The 19,919-nt window shown below is 42.6% G+C and overlaps 1 protein-coding gene across 1 annotated transcript; it reads left to right on the top strand.

Moving 5' to 3' along the window:
- Positions 1-547: 547 nt before the first annotated feature.
- LOC124252814 (uncharacterized protein 1-like) lies at positions 548-7,367 on the top strand. Its single transcript, XM_046686488.1, has 3 exons — positions 548-604; positions 5,191-5,267; positions 6,479-7,367. Exons 2-3 carry the CDS (start codon positions 5,213-5,215, stop codon positions 7,162-7,164), a joined length of 741 nt encoding a protein of 246 aa, XP_046542444.1. The 5' UTR covers positions 548-604; positions 5,191-5,212; the 3' UTR covers positions 7,165-7,367.
- Positions 7,368-19,919: the final 12,552 nt, after the last annotated feature.

Genomic DNA, 19,919 nt, shown 5'->3' with positions numbered 1-19,919 from the left:
GCAATGTACTCGCAAAAATATAATGCAAAATACGATTTACAGAATTGACGGTCTTAGGTTTTTAAAACAGGTGAGAGAGAAAGAAAAAAAATTGATCAAGTTGGTGAGTTTGAAATAAAGTGAGTGAGTGCCGCTTTTAGCAATACTCCAGCAATATCACGGGGACACCAGACATTTGCTTCACACATTGTACCTATGTGGGGAATCAAACCCAGGTTTTCGGCTTGACGAGCGGATGTTTTAACCACTGGGCTATCCAACCTCCCCCTTTTGAATAAGAGACTGAGAGAGTGTGTAGAAAGAGTAACGAAAGAGAGGAACAAGCGAGAGATTGTAAGAAAGAGATGGGGATAGATTCTGACGTCTCCTACTAAACAAGTCCTCTCATTTCCATGTGCACTCTCTGACGTCCGCGCGAGTTTTATAGCTGTACAGACCTAGCATTCTGATTGGTTGACAGGCACATTGACGGATGGGAAGTGCGTGACGCAAACGACCATTCCATCACGTTTCACAGGGAGGTACAGAATATACATACACATATATATATGACAACAGTTTGTCCTTTTAGTTGAGAACGAACTTGTCGCTGAGAAGGGTATTGGTAAGTGAGTATTCTACATCAATGTTTACTAACACTTTCGTATTTGCCTTGCATTGTCATCGTCGTTCACGAATGAGCCCATGTGCATACGCTTTCTCATGTGATAGTATTTTTCAGTAGTTGTATTCCATTTCATAGAAAATGGTCTTGTATTTTCTCTTTCATAAGAATCAGCATGATGTTGGTTACATGAGGAAAGAGGTTACGGAATCACATTGCTTCTTTATTTGAACTTGATTGGTTATTGAAACGATAATTGAATATGTTGTTAAAGAATTTTTTTCACTTTTTTGTTAACTGTTGGACGAAAGATGTTATGCTTAAAATTGGTTAATGCTATAATATTCGTCTTTGTTTGATGAACTTTAGCTACTCTTGAATAACTTGGAATTTATGCATGATATCCTGAAGACAGCAGTCATGGTAATTTTGTTCTAAAAACTCATGTAATTCCCAAATATATAACTAGTCATGAAACTAGCCAATCCTAACACGCATATATGTTTGTCCTTTAGTACTTGTTAAAGGTTGCCAACAGCACTTTCGTATATCACTTTCATTATACATATATTTTGGTTTGTTTGTTTGTTTGTTTGCTGTCTAACGCCGCACTCAGGAATATTTTATTATATGTAAATAATCGGGTCTGGACAAGATAATCCAGTGATCAACAGCATGAATACCGATCTAACCAAGTGGGACACGATGACATGTGTCAACCAGGTCAGCGAGTCTGACCATCCGACTAGCATGGGTTTGCGACAGGCATGGGATCCGTATTTTCACGGGGTTTTGGTGTTACCTGAATAGCAATTCCCACCCATGGGATTTCTGTGATTATAGTACAAAAGGAATCGTTGATCACTGGCTTGTCTGGCCTCTGCCATGTAGGTAGATCAGAATGTTGCTAAAAGCGGCGTTAAACAACAAACAAACAAAACGAATCGCGATGTCATAACACCATTGCATCGCATTGAACCAACACGACATGCGGGGCGGTGGAATAGTCTAGTGGTTATAGCGTTGGCTTGTTACGCCGAAGACCAGGGTTCGATTGCCGACATGGGTACACTGTGTGAAGCCAATTCCTGGTGTCCTCCGCCGTGATTTTGCTGGAATATTGCTAAAAGGGGCGTAAGACTATGCTCACTCACTCACTCACTCACTCACACTAAACAGCATGCATCACTGACAATGCTACACGGCCGTTGATGAAGCTGTACCATTTCTGACTGTGGTGTAACAGACGTCTCGTGGGTATTCCTCGACGTTAATGAGATGTGGTGTAGCCCAGTGATTAAAGCATTAGCTCGTCGTTTGAAAGACCCGGGTTCGAATCACATAATGGTGCAAAGTGTGATGAACCCGGATGTATCTAGAATTTGGGTTAAACCCATTCTGACTTGCTGAGTGGTCACGATTAAGGCTGGAGATGTAAATTCACAAAGTTAAAACGACAGAGGATTAGTTGTCTTTAATATCTGACGAAACAAATTTGATATGAAAAGCAATCGACTTTTGGAAATTATTTAAATGGATAACTGAAGAATTTGTCCCACTCAGCAAAATTCCATCTATATGGCGTTATGACACTGAATAGTATCATTTGAACTGCGACTTCGGGAATTATGGCAAAAGACGCATAAAAGCTTAGACTTCGTGAAAACATAGTATACATTCCTGATTAGGACGGTGGATTTAAATGAAAGAAACAAGAAATGGTTATCCGATGAAAATGTTTTTGACGGTATCGTTGGAGGTATAACAATATGACGCAACAGTAACGTTTCCAAAGTGAGAGATACTGAGTGAGAGAGAGTGAGAGAGAGAGAGGGGGGGGGACTAGAGAGGAGGGAGAGAGTGTAATTCCTGTTCGTCTATGTGCGTTTCAGTATTTAAAAAGCCTTGTTCAACTTAGCCGAACTAACAACTAACATGGCGGAAATGATAACTGTCGTTAACGTAAGGAAATGCTGCAGCCATCTGAATATTTGAAAATGTACCACAGGTTAATTAATAAGAGTTATATTGTTAAACAACCATTTCCATTAACGCATAAGGTAAAAACAGTCCCCTTCATTTAAAATGGAATGAATCAATAAAAAGTAAAGCTTTACCTTTGTGGCTCCGAACCAAGAGGTACTGGGAAAATGGGCAACTTGGGTCTCTCGGAATTCTTGAAGAACGTCAATCTGTTAACAAATGCTGACAAGTTCATGTCTTTGAGTGTCATTTTTAGAAGTTGGGAAGTACAATACTGAAAAGTGTAACAACTTCTTTTATTCTGTGAGTGTGACGTTTCGACACAGACTCTTGTACCGTTGATTATTGAACCATTTCAATGCATGGAAACGTCACACTTTGAACAGAAGAAGTTGTAATCCATGCATGCATGAGTATTCTGAGTTACGTTGGAGTCTATCCTAGTTTTGTGGTTTCATCAGGGTCGATCACGGTTGATGCATGGTAAAGTAAGGATATTACCTCATATTTGAAGTTATTAATTAGTTATTATATTATAATCATGCATATGCAACTTGTGACTTGTGACACCACTTTGCTCAAATTGTAATTGTTTCTGTGAGGATAAAATGTATATCATGGTAGCAAGCAGTGTAATTAGGAGATAAACATACCTAGTTGGAAAATCAGAGGTATATAGCGAAATTATAATGGCTCTAAATTTGATTTAAAGCTGAACGCGTAGCGTGAGAGAAAATCAGAGGTATATAACGTGATTATATACCTCCGAATGACTATGATTAACCAATCACAATCCAGTATTTACTGAAGTCATGGTAGAATAGTTGTTTTGGTCAGGTGTATACTGACCAAAGTAATGGCATGCAACAACTTTTTTAAGATTATGTATTAAAAGTATATTTTAAAAAAACACCTAGAAGCCCCGGTGGCTGAGTGGGTTAGATAGCTGACTTTGAGTTCTGGCGATTAGGCGCTTGACTCTGAGAGTGCGGGTTCTAACTCCGGATGGGATTCAACAAAAGTACTAGAATCTGTACTTTACTAAGAAAGTGTTATCCTAAATATAATATTACCAAATCAAGTGATTAACACTGTGAGCGTCGAATCAGGTAATTGTGTTGCAATGACGTCAAAGAAACATGTCACCCAATAATTGGATTTTCCGCTGACTTGGTTAACACATGTCATCGTATCCCAGTTGCGTCCAGATCGATGCTCATGATATTGGTCACTGGATTGTCTGGTCCCCCAACGAATAGAATCTGTACTTTACTGACAAAGGGTAATCCCCAATATGGCATATGTTACATTAGACCACTGTCTAAATGACTAAATGTATTCATAGATATTCTACGTCAAAACAAAATACATATTTTGCTCCAAGTGTTATTAACGTTATTTTCTCGTCAAACAATTATTAATGTTTGTTCGAGGTTTTATCTTTCGAATGAGTTGAGGGTGCCCGACACAGTGTTATTAGCCTGTATGAAAGTTGTGTGACTGAAGGCTCAAATTACTGTCACGCAGCCCTTAGGCTGACTGATTGCTGTCACGTTCGTGAGAGGTACGTGACAATGACCTATTGTGTTTTGCCCGTTCCGTCTTGAGGCGATGACATAGAGAGAGACCTCGTGTGTCATAGAAGACAAATGTGACCTAATCTTAGCTAATATTGACATGTAAGTCCCCATCTAGTTATAGTGAGTGAGGGAGTGTGTTTATCACCCATGGAATACTTCTGTTACACTTTCGCTCGGTGCACTGGGATAACAGTCATCAGTTTTGTGTAACAAACTCGGAAAGAGATCAAGTGTCGTACTCAGTGTGAACGAGGTAGGACCTAACGATATCGGTCATCGTAAAAGCTATGTATAGAACAATACCGATGTATTGGAGCAGGTTGTTTCTGAGTGTAACTGGAAATATCGATACCCTCAACGAGAAGACACATACGTCCGATATTCGCACTCTTATGCTGTGTTTGCTTGTGTGTTCTTAAACGCCGCACTCAACAATATTCCAGCTGTATCGCGGCGGTCTGTAAGTAATTGTGTCTGGACCAGACAATCCAGTGATCAACATCATGAGCGGTATTTTTGGCATACTGTCCGTGGCGTTTTGATATACAATATTTTGTTTGTTTGTTTCTTTGTTAACCGCACTGAGCAATATTCCAGATATATCACAGCGGTCAGTATATAATTGACCACCCTATACCGGTAGTCGCCTCTTACGACAAGCGTGGGTTGCTGTAGAACAATTCTATCCCGAATCCTCAAGGGTTTACAGGCCGTGTCAAACACCAATATGTCTAGAATTGTAAAATATCGGAAACTTTGAAAATTACTAACAAATACTGTGTTCCATTGTTCCCATAAATAGTAAAAAATAGTTGAATTTAGTCACACAAAATAAATATATAACTGGGGTCCAGAAAGTCACACCATACACAGGATGAACCATGACTGTGCATGCTGTCTTCAGAAGCTGGCTTCGTTGAATATGCATGATGAGGTCATTGGTTATTTAGTATATTAATTGTTTGTTAGCATTTTTAACATTGTTGAGACGATGATTCTTAAACATTGTTTATGTTGAAACAGATTGTAAGACAACGGCCACAAGATGGTTCTTCACGCAATTACAGCCCTGTTGTCCCTTGGACTCTGCTATGGCATGGGTAAGTTAATTTTTTACTAAGAGCATATATTATATGATATTTATATAGCGCACATAGCCACGTTACAAGTACATGCTCAAGGCGCTGGTATTTCCCTCGATCACTGGATGTCAATCTCAACGGTACATCGTATTATCAATCTCAACTCCACAGGGAGTATACAACTCTTGCAGACACTTTTACAGAGTTTTACGGCTTTCTCATCCTAACGAGGTACCCATTCACAGCTGGGTGGACTGGGACACATAGTCACAGTACTTTGTCCAAGTTTACTGCACGTTGCTGTACCCGCAACTAGGTGTTTGCACGTATACATGTGGCCACCATCTGGTCATATACCAACGGATTCGTGGGTTCTTTTAAGTGCACAGGGTTGTGTACTGTACACTAGGGGTTGTGACAACACTGAAAGAGTCTGCACACAAAGTTGACTCCAAGGTTTTTACACCCGGTCACAGGTGGGCTCGATCCCGCCACCTGAAGCTCATTGGATCACTAACCTGGCGCTTTAGCCAGCTCGCCCACCGCACCCCCGCCTATGCATGTGCTTGTGATGGGAGCCGCCGATGGGGCAGCAAGCACTCACCTTTCTGCGAAAACGTGATATCATCAATTGTATAGTTATGGATTATTTTGTCACTTATATGTCTTCTTCCCAACACATTCTGGTGTCCCCCCGCCGTGATATTGCTGGAATATTGCTAAACGCGGCGTAAAACCATACTCACTCACTCACTTCTTCCGAACAGCTCTAACTGGCATAACCCGTGAAGATCCGGGTCAGGATGAATCTTCAGTCACCCATGCTTGTCGTAAGACGGAATCGGGTGGTCAGACATGTCATCATATCACAGTTGCGTATATCGATGCTCGTGCTGTTCATCACTGGATTGTTTGGTGCAGACTCGATTATTTACAGGCCGACGCCATATAGCTGGAATATTGCTCAGTGCGGCGTTAAACAACAACCAACCAACTGGCATATATCAGGATTCAACTACTACTGTAAATGAAAAAATGATGTTTAGAAGTAAAGTGAGTGAGTGAGTGAGTGAGTTTGTTTAGAAGTAAAGAGTTCTTGGGACTATAACTGAAAATATATATTTCTTCCATGCTAAAATGTTTCAATGAACAAGGCGAAACAGTAATATGACATGACATGACATAAAGTAAGAAAGGACAACTGCAAAACATGGATTTGTCTTTTTCAGCTCCCTCGGGTAGCACCTCCAAACCCGCGGTCTACAATGGAGCAGGAGCACAACAAAGCCTCTTCCCCGGACGGCAAGCACATCAACCAAGAGTTGGCCTCTTCCCACAGCAACAACAACGAAATCCTTCCTACCTGAGTAGGGAGTCCTATGGCTCATCACTCTTCGACCCAAACATGTTCCCTGTCGCTCATGCTCCTGTGGGTCAACAACTCGGTCTTCTCGGGCAAGCCGTAGCTGGAACCAGTGGTGGACAAACGAACGCAGGCACAGGCAATCAGAACTTGATGAGGTCAATCATGCAGAACACAATGACCGGCAGACTAATGGGATTGGACAACCAGGAAATTGCTCACCTGAATTCGGTTCGTACCCTAGGTGTAGGACGCGCCAACATCGACCGTCTGTTGAAGATTGACCAGATACCTTCCTACAACTACTATCTGGCCCTCAAGAACAAACCAGCTCAGTTTGCCAAAGCTCAGACCTATCTCATGACCTTGAACAGGCTGGAGAATAGCGCTACGGATGCTCAGCTGGAGACCATGGGACTGAGGATGATGATGCAGAGAAACCAGGACCCCGATATCGTCAGGATGTTGGAACTGGACGCAGCTAGGGGAGTGTACGGCGACCGATTGCAGAGAGCAATCGTGCGTAAAAACCGAATGTCTCTGTTTGGATAATTAAATTAATCTGTAAACTAAATGCATAGATATGATGATGGTGATGATGATGATGATCATAGCCCTGTATGCGTGTTTCGATTTCTTTTCTGTCTCTATTTATACATATGTCTCAGCCGTTCTAACATCAGCGCAGGGTCGATTATTCAGGGTGTTTGAAGATATCATGTTAACGTTGGGTGTGTAATAAAAGATAAATGAGTTTTTGTCTCGGTAATTTTGTTTTGGATTCAGTGTATGAGTGAGTTCGTGACTTCATTCGTTCATCAGCGAGTTCATCAGCGAGCGCACTGTTCACTCCACCCACCCACCTTTCCTGTCCTTTCAAACACTTCATTTCCCAGCCTCGGGGACCGCCTCCGTGGTATAGTGGTAAGAGCGTCCGCCCAGAAAGCGGAAGGTCGTGGGTTCGATCCCCCGGCCGCGTCATACCAAAAGACGTTAAAATATGGTACTTGTTGGTCCCGGCCTGGCGCTCGGCATTGATGGGTACAACAAGGACTGGTCGGCTCGGAGTCAGTATAATGTGTCAGACTGGGATATTCATGCTTCACTGCGGCATGGTATCTCGGTGAGCTAACACTAAAAAAAATAACTTAAGTCTGGGCTAGTACAAGCAGTCACATATACCCACGCATGCACGTCGTGTATCAGCGAAATATTCTTAAGTACGACGTTAAATCCCATTTCCCCTCACCTCACCCAGCCTCGGTCTGTATATATAATCTGGACCAAACAATCCAGTGACCAATTTTATGAACATCGATCTACGCAACTGGGATACCACGACATGTGTTAACCAAGTCAGTGAGCAATCCAGTGATTGGGACACGATGACATGTTGCTTGACGTCATTGCAACACAATTACCTGATTCGACGCTCATAATGTTAATCACATGATTTAACATAATGTTATATTAGGATAACGGTTTCTTAGTAAAGTACAGATTCCAGTACTTTTGCTGGGTTTAGTCCCATCCGGGATTCGAACCCATACCCTCAGGCACCTAATCGTCAGCACACAAAGTCAGACGCCTAACCCGCTCAGCCACCGCGGCTTTCACAAGTGCAATCCCAAATATAACATATCTTACAGTCCGTTTGAGTCAGAAACGGACCGATGAATTGCAAATTTTATCATTGTACAACATTGCCACAGAAATATTAATAGTAAACATGTTTATTATTTACCCAACAGCTTTCTGATATTTGAACATTTTCCGGACTCCAACAAAAAAGTTGTTTAAGAAACTATCATCATTGAAAACGCAAAAGTTGTTATCCGTCGCGGCGGGGTGAAACCGCAGAAACGGAACAGCCAGTCATGGCGGGTGACATCTCAAAATCTATCCCGGGAGACCTGTCGGTTCCTCGTCTGTCGTAGTGTCATAGTCACGACTGAAAGGGATGACAAGTGGTGCCACAGTTGCCTGTTGTAAGTCATCCCGAGGCCAGTTACCTTGTTCAATGACGTTAGCTACCTTGTTGACACAGTTTTGCCAAGTTTCAGTCGTGATTTTGTTAAGGGATTCCTTAACCAAAACCTCTACGTCACGTAATCTAAAAGTTGTGTTTGATCTGGCAACATCGCCTTTGACAATACCCCATATCATTTCAATGGGGTTAAGGTCACAGTGATAGGGTGGAAGTCGCAGAATATCGTGACCCTTACTTTTTATGTAACTGTCAACTTTGTAGAAAGGTTCACCTTTGTGGGTTTTTATGATCTCATTTAGCTGAGGCTTCGTTGCCTTTGAAGGCCGTGCGATCTGAAATTTGTCGAGCCATGATATCATATCACCTTTTCGACTGTTCGATGTCGGGGCTTTACTGTCGGGGTCCTGCACGCTGTGATATGGGGCATTGTCCAATACGATAAAAGACTTCTCAGGTAGAGCTGGTACCAACTTGTTTTTAACCCAATCGAGGAAAACCGCATCATTCATCTTGGAATGGTAGTCTCTGTTATCTGTGGACTTTGCCCTGAATACCATGTCGCAGCCTGGGAGAAAGCCTTTGCTTGAGCAACCAGCATGGAGAATGATTAGTCTCTCTCCTTTCCCTTGAGGTCAGCTTTCTACGTGACCCCTTATCACCCCAATCGGGTACCCACTGACTGCTGGCAGTGTGCGAGGCAGTGACCCAGGTCTTGTCCAAGTACACTGGCTCGAACCCTTCCTCGCGCTTCTTCTTTATAACCCTGAGAAAATTAATTCTCAAGTGAACGATATCAGGGCGTTCACAGAGTACTGACCTATTCTCCCCCGAAATTTTCTGATAACGATACCCGAAAGAGTGTAAGAGTCTCCAGAGTGTGTACTTTGATACTCTGAGGTTGTGTTCTTGCTTCAAATGCTTTTTTAAAATTGTCAGCGACATGCATTTGTTTTCAGAATAGAGCTTGTTGACAGACTGCCTTACAAGGTTCTTTTGAAAGTTGTCCAAATGTATTAATTTGTGTGATTTTGACACGACCCCTACCTGCTTCGCATCACCCTCACAATGTTTGTGTTCCAGAACATTTGTCAGTACCCTTGCTGATACTCCTAAAGCTTTTGCTGCCCGCTTACGGAATTTATTAATGGCATAAAATGGTTTGCCCCTTTCGGCTTCTGCACAGAAAAAAATCGTACACTTTAATCATCAACTGTTTCACGTCAGCATTCAACTTCATTTTTCATCAGGCATGTGTATCCCGTGCACGACGAGATAGTGGCTGTTCTGCGGTTTCACCCCGCCGCGACAGATAACAACTTTTGCGTTCTCAATAGGTCACATGCAACCAAAAAATCAAACATAATTAAAACACAATTATCACTTATTCATGACATATAATATACATTGCTGGTTACGAAAAAATATATAAGCAAAATTATAAGCGTACAATCGCAAATCGAAAGTGCAAAATTGTGTACTTCGGTTCACTTCCCCAGGAACGAAGCAGCCGGGATACCGAACCCAGTCAGAGCGGGTGGGTGTGCACTCAAGTGTAACGGCTGGTTCATTTGCAGATGCCCTCACGGCTAATTGTGTGTATATATAGAGAGAGATGTTGGGTTTTGTAAATACGTGCGGGGGGCGGTGGGGTAGCCTAATGGTTGAAGCGTTGGCTCGTCACGCCGAAGACCCGGGTTCGAATCCCCACATGGGTACAGTGTGTGAAGCCCATTTCTGGTGTCCCCCCGCCGTGATGTTGCTGGAATATTGCTAAAAGCGGCGTAAAACCAAACTCAGTCAGTCAGTCAGTGTAAATACGTGCTCATTTTTTGTGTATAACATTTTGCAATCAACAGACATCATAACATATCATGTGTTCAAGTATCACACCTGCCTGTCTGTGTAATTACATAATGTGACAGAGACCGAACTCGGGCCATAAATCAATGCATTTTGTTTATGGTGTATAGCCTGATTGGTGTTAAGTTCAAATCGCTTGTGGTCAGTGATAGCAGCTGTGTATTGAATATTGTCATTAGCAGACAGGCAGGCAGACACACAGGTGTCAATAAAACAAGACATTGAGTTTTGTCTGTGACAACGACATATCTATATCACAGTTAGAAATTCTGTCAACGCTAAATAATGACATTGCTTTTAAGTATCGAACTGAGAAAGTTTCTCGGTAAGAAGAACGTGTGGTGAAATAGACAAATGAAATTATATAAACAGTTAATTTACTGTCATAACATATAAAAAAGCTCGCGCCTGTGGGATATCAACAAAACATTAGAAAAATAGCTCACACCAAAGCCTTCACCGAGTATTCACCCGACAACCCGCTTCCAAGCTGCGCGAACCTATTTACTTGCGCACGTGCTATGAGCGCTGCCCAGCTGTTGAAACCCGTTTTCCCCAGAAAAGTCTGGGGAAAATTAGTGAAACGTTTGAACTCAGATTTCGCGCATTTTTTTTCATCCCGTTATTTTTGAACTTTATAAGTTGAATTTGCATTTTTGACGAATTGTTTCGGTATGTCCATACCGAAAGGTATCAGAATCTGCAAAGTTGTGTTTTACGTTGCATGTGACCTTTAAACAACTTTTTTGGGTGGAGTCCGGAAAATTTTCAAATATAAGAAAGCTGTTGGGTATTAGTAAATGATAAACATGTGTACTATTTATATTTCTGTGGCAATTTTGTACAATGATAAAATTTGCAATTCATCGGTCCGTTTCTGACTCAAACGGACTGTACATTTGACAACTTTCTAAATGGCATTGTGTATTCAATCACTGGATTGTTCGGTCCCGACTCAATTCATTTACAGACCGCCGTCATATAGCTGGAATATTCCACACTGAATGCTGGCAGAACAGATAGTGAGTGGCTGAGTTTAGTTTTACGCCGCACTCAGCAATATGAGCGGCTATATGGCGGCGGTCAGTAAATAATCTGGACAGTAAATAATTCTGGACCAGACAATCCAGTGATCAACAGCATAAGCATCGATGTACGCAATTGGGATACGATGGACAGAACATAAAAACTCCAATCAATACAGGTAACAGAACCATGGACGAAAGTATGGAAGTATGAGTATGGTTATACGCAGTTTTCAGAGAGGGACAGCAGAATTGGGTTCACACATTGCACCCTTGAACAATCGCAACAGACGAGTGAGTGAGTGAGTGAGTGAGTTTTACTCCGCACTCAGCAATATTCCAGCTATATGGCGGCGGTCTGTAAATAATCGAGTCTGGACCAGACAATCCAGTGATCAACAGTATGAGCATCGTACTGCGCATGTGGGATACGGTGACACCACCCGATCCCGTTAGTCTCCTCTTACGACAAGCATAGTCGCCTTTTGTGGCAAGCATGGGTTGCTGAGGACCTATTCTACCCCGGATCGCAATGAACGAATGCTCGTTCAATTCGTTTATCTTGCTCTCTCTCACGCCAGTACACATGCCTCTCCAATAATAATATTTTTTTAATAACATAGATGGTACTAACTGAAGAGCCAAATGTGAAAGTTGCACATTCAAACTCATTGATAGTTGAAACTTATTTCATTTTATAGAGTAAATGCTTGTAATATTTCTTTACTTTTAAGCCGACTGTTTAGGTACCATTTTTCGCTTTCTGGAGGTACCCACATTTCAGATCATTCGCCACCACTCGTCCATTTCCGCAACCTCCAAGAAGATGGTCGGCTTGTCCCGGAATAACCCGAGTTGTTCACGATTCCAGATGTGTCTTCGAATCGCGAGAGCAGCTCATACATATGTTCCTAAACGGTGAAGGCCATGCTTATGGCCCGGTATTCTATTAATGCCACATATCGTGCTCAAGTCAGCATTCGTCTTGATGTCCGTCGTGACAAAGTTTGAAAAGTGCTTGAAGCGTCGTTACCCTGTACCTTTAAGATTGACGAAGCCGTTAAATAAGGTTAAATTAGGTTTAAGGTTGCGTCCAAGATTGTTACACTTACACATGGACGTGCATGTATGTGTGTGTGTGCTCGTGCGCGTATTTGTGTGCGTGCACACATGGAGTGAACATTATGTATATATATATATGTATATATATATATATATATATATATATATATATATATATATATAATGATATATGATTATGTTATCTACTGTATGAACAGACACGATGTTTGTGTTCAACCTATTTTTATTAATTCACACGAAAATATACTTTTAATGTTTTGCAATTATAATTCGTCAAAACCATAATGCAAGTCAAAATTTTCACATAGGATCAAAATTATTGGTTAGGTGACACAATATTCCGATACAAGAGCATTGTCAATTTGTGAGATTTCGTATTTCTGAGAAACTCACTCAACCACTCACTCAACCACTCATTCAACCACTTAACCACTTAACCACCCACTCATCCACTCAACCACTCCGATCAACTACTCACTCACTCACCTTCTGAGGTGCTGGTTAAAGGACCATAAAGGACCCGGGTTCGAATCTCAAACTGGAGCCGACCATGAGTGGATGTTGTATGCTCTGGCGTGTAACGGTTGGAATAAGACTAAAGGTGGCGACTTCTGATGCCTCACTCACCTACCGTGGTAAACCCATCAAGATCTGGGTTAGAATTGGTCTTCAGTAGCCCATGCTTGTCGTAAGAGGCGACTAACGGGATCGTGTGGTCAGGCTCGCTGACGTGGTTGACACGTGTCATCATATCTCAATGGCGCAGATTTATGCTCATGATGCTGATCACTGGATTTTCTGGCCCAGACTCGATCTTTTACAGACCGCCTCCATATAGCTGGAATATTGCTGATCGTGGCGTTAAACAACAAACCAGCCAACCAACCTATCGTGGTAATCATTTGGAAATAGGCCACATTACGTGTTCTGTTCGAATTCCACCTTCACCAGAAAGGCCAAGTTGTTTATGTCAGTAACAGGACCGGGCCCCTGTAACACGTCTTAAGTTTGATGTATTGTTCATATTGTCAGCAATACATTCGATAAGCCATATTATGGTTCATTATCACGGTTGAATGAACGTATTTAACTTAATAAGTTCAACTAACGTAACTACATTCATCATTTGACCAATATTTGTGAACCAGTTTTGTATTATAATTGTATTAGTTTCCTATAAATTGGAGTATTTATACAGGCGTGAGCCAATATATACTAATCTTCACAAATATTTATGTAGGAATTTTGTACTATGATGAAGGACATATATTTATATCCTGTTTATCTGCAGTCTTTCATATAAACCGTTGTTAACACAAACATGGTTTATGTGGGTGGACTCTAATATCGTATCAAGGTATTAGTGCAATTAGACGTGGGTGAAACAATAGGTTGTCCCTTTGGGCCCTGTGTCAGTCTATGTGTCTTTCCGACATGTCAAGTTAACAGCTGTGAATACAAAAGCAAACAAAAATACAAACATACTGTTCATGTGCAGGTGAACTATCCATGAAGTCACACCGTTGTGTGTTTTACTGTTTGTAACCCCACCCACTCCTCACTCACTCATGCCTTATTTAGCATGGATATCCCACTCAGACATTTTGCTTAATGACCAGTACTTCTTGTATCCAATGTATAGAGAATAACATGCAGGGCAACAAGTATTGATATTAAATGTCTTCAGGAAATACACGGCCATGGAATTGTACAACCAACCTTCCCCTCTCCAGGAACACTATCTGTCCACTGGACACAAAGACAGGCAAATATACCTCAAGCTGCGTTCTACCCGTGAAGATTAGGGCTCGAATTGTAACCCATGCTTGTTGTAAGAGGCGACTAACGGGATCGGGGTGGTCAGGCTCGCTGACGTGGATGACACGTCATCGTATCCCAATTGATGTTCATTCTGTGGATCACTGGATTGTCTGGTCCAGACTTGATTATTTACAGATCGTGCCATACAGCATTAATATTGCTGAATGCGGATTTAAACAACAAACCAACAACCAAAAACCAACGGATAAAAAAAGTCTCAATTGGCTTGGGATCGCAACAAGATCCGTTCAGTTCCTTCTCTGGTGACATCAAGCTGTCCTTGGATCGGGTGGTCAGGTTTGCTGACTTTACGAACCTTGTGATTGGTCGATGCTCATGATGTTGATCACTGGAATATCTGGTCCAGACTCGATAATATACAGACCGCCGCTGTATAGATGGAATATTGCCGAGTGCGGCGTTCAAAAACAAGCAAACAAACAAACAAGGCAAACAAACAAACAAACAAACAAGCAAACAAACGAGCAAACAAACAAGCAAGCAAGCAAGCAAGCAAACAAACAAGCAAACAAACAAACAAACAAACAAACAAACAAACAAGCAAACAAACAAACAAACGAGCAAACAAACAAACAAACAAACAAACAAACAAGCAAACAAACAATCAAACAAACAATCAAACAAACAATCAAACAAACAAACAAACAAACAAACAAACAAACAAACAAACAATACAAACTCTCCGTAATTCCGTAGTTGGGTATGAACAAGCGCCACATACATGTGACCGACCGTTTCCCGGTCTCTCCAATGAGGCGCTATATAACGTGGACTTAAGTTTTAACACAAAATGTGTTTGAGCCGAGATATGAATACTGGGGCGGTGGGGTAGCCTATTTGTATAAAGTGTTCGCTCGTCATGCCGAAGGCCCGGGTTCGATTCCCCATATGGGTACTATGTGTCAAGCCCATTTCTTGTGTCCCCCGCCTTGATATTGCTGGAATATTGCTAAAAGCGGCATAAAACTAAACTCACTCACTCGCGATGAATACTGCCTTCAGTGTTATTTGTAAGCAGCTGAATCTCAACACAAGTACACAACAGACTTTATTTATGATCCATCGAACATTTGATTGTCTGGTTTGGTTACATACCGCCGATGCATGGCAGAACATTTTCTGATTTAGTCGTTTGTGCATAAGTGGTGGTGTGTGGCCTTGTGCATAGACCCTATGTCACAAATCAGTTTAATTTGAGCAACGTTGGTCACGGAGAGTTCTTCGATGGGTGACTCTTTGGGCCAGCTCTGCGCCTTGAACGTTTCTTGGGCCTCTGCCCTGGCCCACAAACACACGTGGCCTCAATTTAGTCAAGTGAGTATGTTCGAAATTGCCTCTTTTAACCAAGCAGAAAATGGGTGCCCGGTGGGATAAGCGATATGACTATTAACTTTCTAGCTCCTCACAGGCAGCTTGGGTTATCCGGGGTAATGATGTCCATCATGTTGTATGTGCTTCGAACATGCCCGTGCGCCGTGGAGTTGTTCGGTGTTCAATAAGTGGCCTTATAAAAAAAATCTTATGCTCTCATGATATGTTAGAAAAATATTCGTTTTACCAGACAGTGCAAACACTGATTTGAGGTGAGTCGAAAATCACTTTAAAACCGACTTGAGATTAGGGACATACCTAAAAAATGATAGCTTTTGCTATCCTGTCGTGGGTCACGCGATTGATTTTGTACAGTACGGACCCTATTGGTTACCCGGATACTCTCTATGGGCTTTGCAACGCGTGTGTTGTTGCTATGCACCTATCAAAATAACATGTGAATCAGACACGAGATCGACGTAAACAGCTTCACGCGTATCTGTATCGAAATGCTTGAAAAAACGAATACAGTGTATTTATTCATGAATAATGACCAGAAACGAGACAGGTGTTTTTATCAAATAAAACTGAAGGCCAAATTCTATTCATAATAATGCCTTAAAGAAACACTGTTCCCGTTTGCTCAGACTAGCGAACACCCAATGAGCGAGCAAAACGGGTATTTCAGAACGACTATTTCAACTGTCTTTTCATCTAGTCACGTATATAGCAGCCATGAAACTAATCAAGGGAGCAGCAATAGAGAGGGTTGCATTGTCGGTTGGCCCTTATTTACATTTTTCTAGATTCTTTATTCTCCGTAGGAGCCCAAAGGTTGTATAAAATTAAAGTGGAGGCATCTCGTGCTGTCTTCACCCTGCACGTGCTTGTACAGTGTCTGTATTATACAAGTTGTCAAAATAAATATCGAAGGACCCACTAATAAGAGCGAGTGAGGCACAATGGCGTCACTTGATTTTCGTTTCCATCACTTGATTATCTGGTTTGTTTACAGACTGCCGTTGCATGGCAGGACGCTTTCTTAATTACGTCTAGTGTGTTTCGAGATTTTAAGTCGTATACGTTATGAGAAAATGTTTATACCAGACAGTGCAAACACCCATTTGAGGTGAAGGGGAAATTGCTTTAAAACCGACCGGAGATTAGGCACACAGTTAAAATGGCTTTTGCTATTCTGTCGTGGTTTGCTTTGTGCAGAATATGAACCCTATAGGTAACAGTCCAATTAACACACTAATAAATCCGAGTGAATTCTACAATCTTACTGGCTGGTAAATGGTGTTTTCGTGATTGGAAATCAGACATCAATGAGACATTGCGCACCAATTTTCTTCTTGATGTGTATTTTGAAGAAAACGAACAACAACCTAGAAATCCTTTGTTGTTCGGCTTGGCGAAATTGATTCCTCTCAGTTAAAAATAACGTTTGATAAACCCGTGAAGATTCGGGTCAGGATTGGTCTTCAGTAACCCATGCTTGTCGTAAGAGGCGACTAACGGGATCGGGTGGTCAGGCTCGCAGACTTGGTTTGATGACCACACATGTCATAGGTTCTGGAGTGTTGAATTGCGGAGATCGACGCTCAAACTGTTGATCACCACCATACAGCTGGGTGTTGATCACCAACCTATGAGTGTTGATCACCACCATACAGCTGGAGTGTTGACCACCACAGCTGGAGTTGATACCACCGCTGGAGTGTTGATCACCACCATACAGCTGGAGTGTTGATCACCACCATACACCACCACCATAGCTGGGTGTTGAGCTGGAGTGTTGATCACCACCATACAGCTACAGCTGGAGTGTTGATCACCACCATACAGCTGGAGCCATACAGTTGAGTGTTGATCACCACCATACAGCTGGCGTGTTGATCACCACCATACAGCTGGAGTGTTGATCACCACCATACAGCTGGAGTGTTGATCACCACCGGAGAGTACAGCTGGAGTGTTGACCATACAGCTGATCACCACCATACAGCTGGAGTGTTGATCACCACCATACAGCTGGAGTGTTGATCACCACCATACCAGCTGGAGTGAGCTGGTGTTGATCACCACCATGGACACCACCATGGCTGGAGTTGATCACCACCATACAGCTGGAGTGTTGATCATCACCATACAGCTGGAGTGTTGATCACCACCATACAGTTGATTGATCACCACCATACAGGTGTGTTGATCACCGCCATACAGCTGTTGATCACCACCATACAGCTGGAATGTTGATCAGCTGGAGCCATAGCTGGAGTGATCACCACCATACAGCTGGAGTGTTGATCACCGCCACAGCTGGAGTGTTGATCACCGCCATACAGTTGGAGTGTTGATCACCACCATACAGCTGGAGTGTTTGATGACCACCATACAGCTGGAGCGTTGACACCACCATACAGCTGGAGCGTTGATCACCACCATACAGCTGGAGTGTTGACCATACAGCTGGAGTGTTGATCACCACCATACAGCTGGAGTGTGGAGTGTTGATCACCACCATACAGCTGGACTGTTGATCACCACCATACAGCTGGTGTGTTGATCACCACCATACAGCTGGAGCGTTGATGACCACCATACAGCTGGAGCGTTGATCACCACCATACAGCTGGAGTGTTGATCACCACCATACAGCCATACAGTTGGAGTGTTGATCACCACCATACAGCTGGAGTGTTTGATGACCACCTGGGTGTTGACCCACCATACAGCTGGAGTGTTGATCACCACCATACAGCTGGAGTGTGGAGTGTTGATGACCACCATACAGCTGGAGTGTTGATCACCACCATACAGCTGGACTGTTGATCACCACCATACAGCTGGAGTGTTGATCACCACCATACAGCTGGAGTGTTGATCACCACCATACAGCTGGACTGTTGATCACCACCATACAGCTGGTGTGTTGATCACCACCATCAGCTGGTGTGTTGATCACCACCATACAGCTGGAGCGTTGATCACCACCATACAGCTGGAGCGTTGATCACCACCATACAGCTGGAGTGTTGATCACCACCATAGAGCTGGAGTGTTGATCACCACCATACAGCTGGAGAGTTGATCACCACCATGCAGCTGGAGTGTTGATCACCACCATACAGCTGGAGTGTTGATCACCACGGTACAGCTGAAGTGTTGATCACCACCATAGAGCTGGAGTGTTGATCACCACCATACAGCTGGAGTGTTGATCACCACCATACAGCTGGTGTGTTGATCACCACCATACAACTGGAGTGTTGATCACCACCATACAGCTGGAGAGTTGATCACCACCATACAGTTGGAGTGTTGATCACCAACATACAGCTGGAGTGTTGATCACCACCATACAGCTGGAGCGTTGATCACCACCATACAGCTGGAGTGTTGATCACCACCATGCAGCTGGAGAGTTGATCACCACCATACACCTGGAGCGTTGGTCACCACCATAGAGCTGGAGTGTTGATTACCACCATACAGCTGGAGTGTTGATCACCACCATACAGCTGGTGTGTTGATCACCACCATACAGGTAGAGTGTTGATCACCACCATACAGCATGGTGTGTTGATGACCACCATACAGCTGGAGTGTTGATCACCACCATACAGCTGGTGTGTTGATCACCACCATACAGCTGGAGTGTTGATCACCACCATACAGCTGTTTGCTTTCTCCACATCCTGCTGACAAAGAGGATTCAGTAGTCACGGACGAAAATGACATCACCAATTGTATCGTGACGTTAAATCATTTCACAGGAGCGTGATGTCTATCCCACTACTGTCCGCATTCACGTGAAAATTGAGTCTTACGGAAAATAACTTATAAAGTGTGTGTGCCTGTGCGTGCATGCGTGCCTCTATGTGCATGCCTCCCTCTAACTCTCTCCCTCTCTCTCTCTCTCTCTCACTCTCTCTCTCTCTCTCTCTCATCAAAACATCACCATCAGATAACCATTTTCTTGTTTCTTTCTTTTAAATCCACCTTCCAAAACGGAATATATACTTTGTTTTCAAGACGTTTAAGTTTTAAATTGGCTATAAACTATTTACAGTTAAAAATCGGTCAGTTTCATTTCCAGGACATTTTAACATTTGTAAACTCTGGATGCCCAACCATTAAGTGTATTTCAGAATTTAAAATCACCTTCTCACTATTGAAATTGGCAGATGGCA

Source organism: Haliotis rubra, unplaced genomic scaffold (genome assembly GCF_003918875.1).
Source record: "Haliotis rubra isolate DU_JTF1 unplaced genomic scaffold, ASM391887v1 Scf525, whole genome shotgun sequence".
NCBI classification, from domain to species: domain Eukaryota; kingdom Metazoa; phylum Mollusca; class Gastropoda; order Lepetellida; family Haliotidae; genus Haliotis; species Haliotis rubra.
This window is presented reverse-complemented; position numbering and strand designations above follow the sequence as displayed.

Excerpts from the sequence above, each read along its gene's own strand:
- LOC124252814 (XM_046686488.1), top strand. The coding sequence starts at position 5,213 with ATGGTTCTTCACGCAATTACAGCCCTGTTGTCCCTTGGACTCTGCTAT. Across the intron at positions 5,268-6,478 it reads TGGACTCTGCTATGGCATGG|CTCCCTCGGGTAGCACCTCC; the intron begins GTAAGTTAATTT and ends TGTCTTTTTCAG.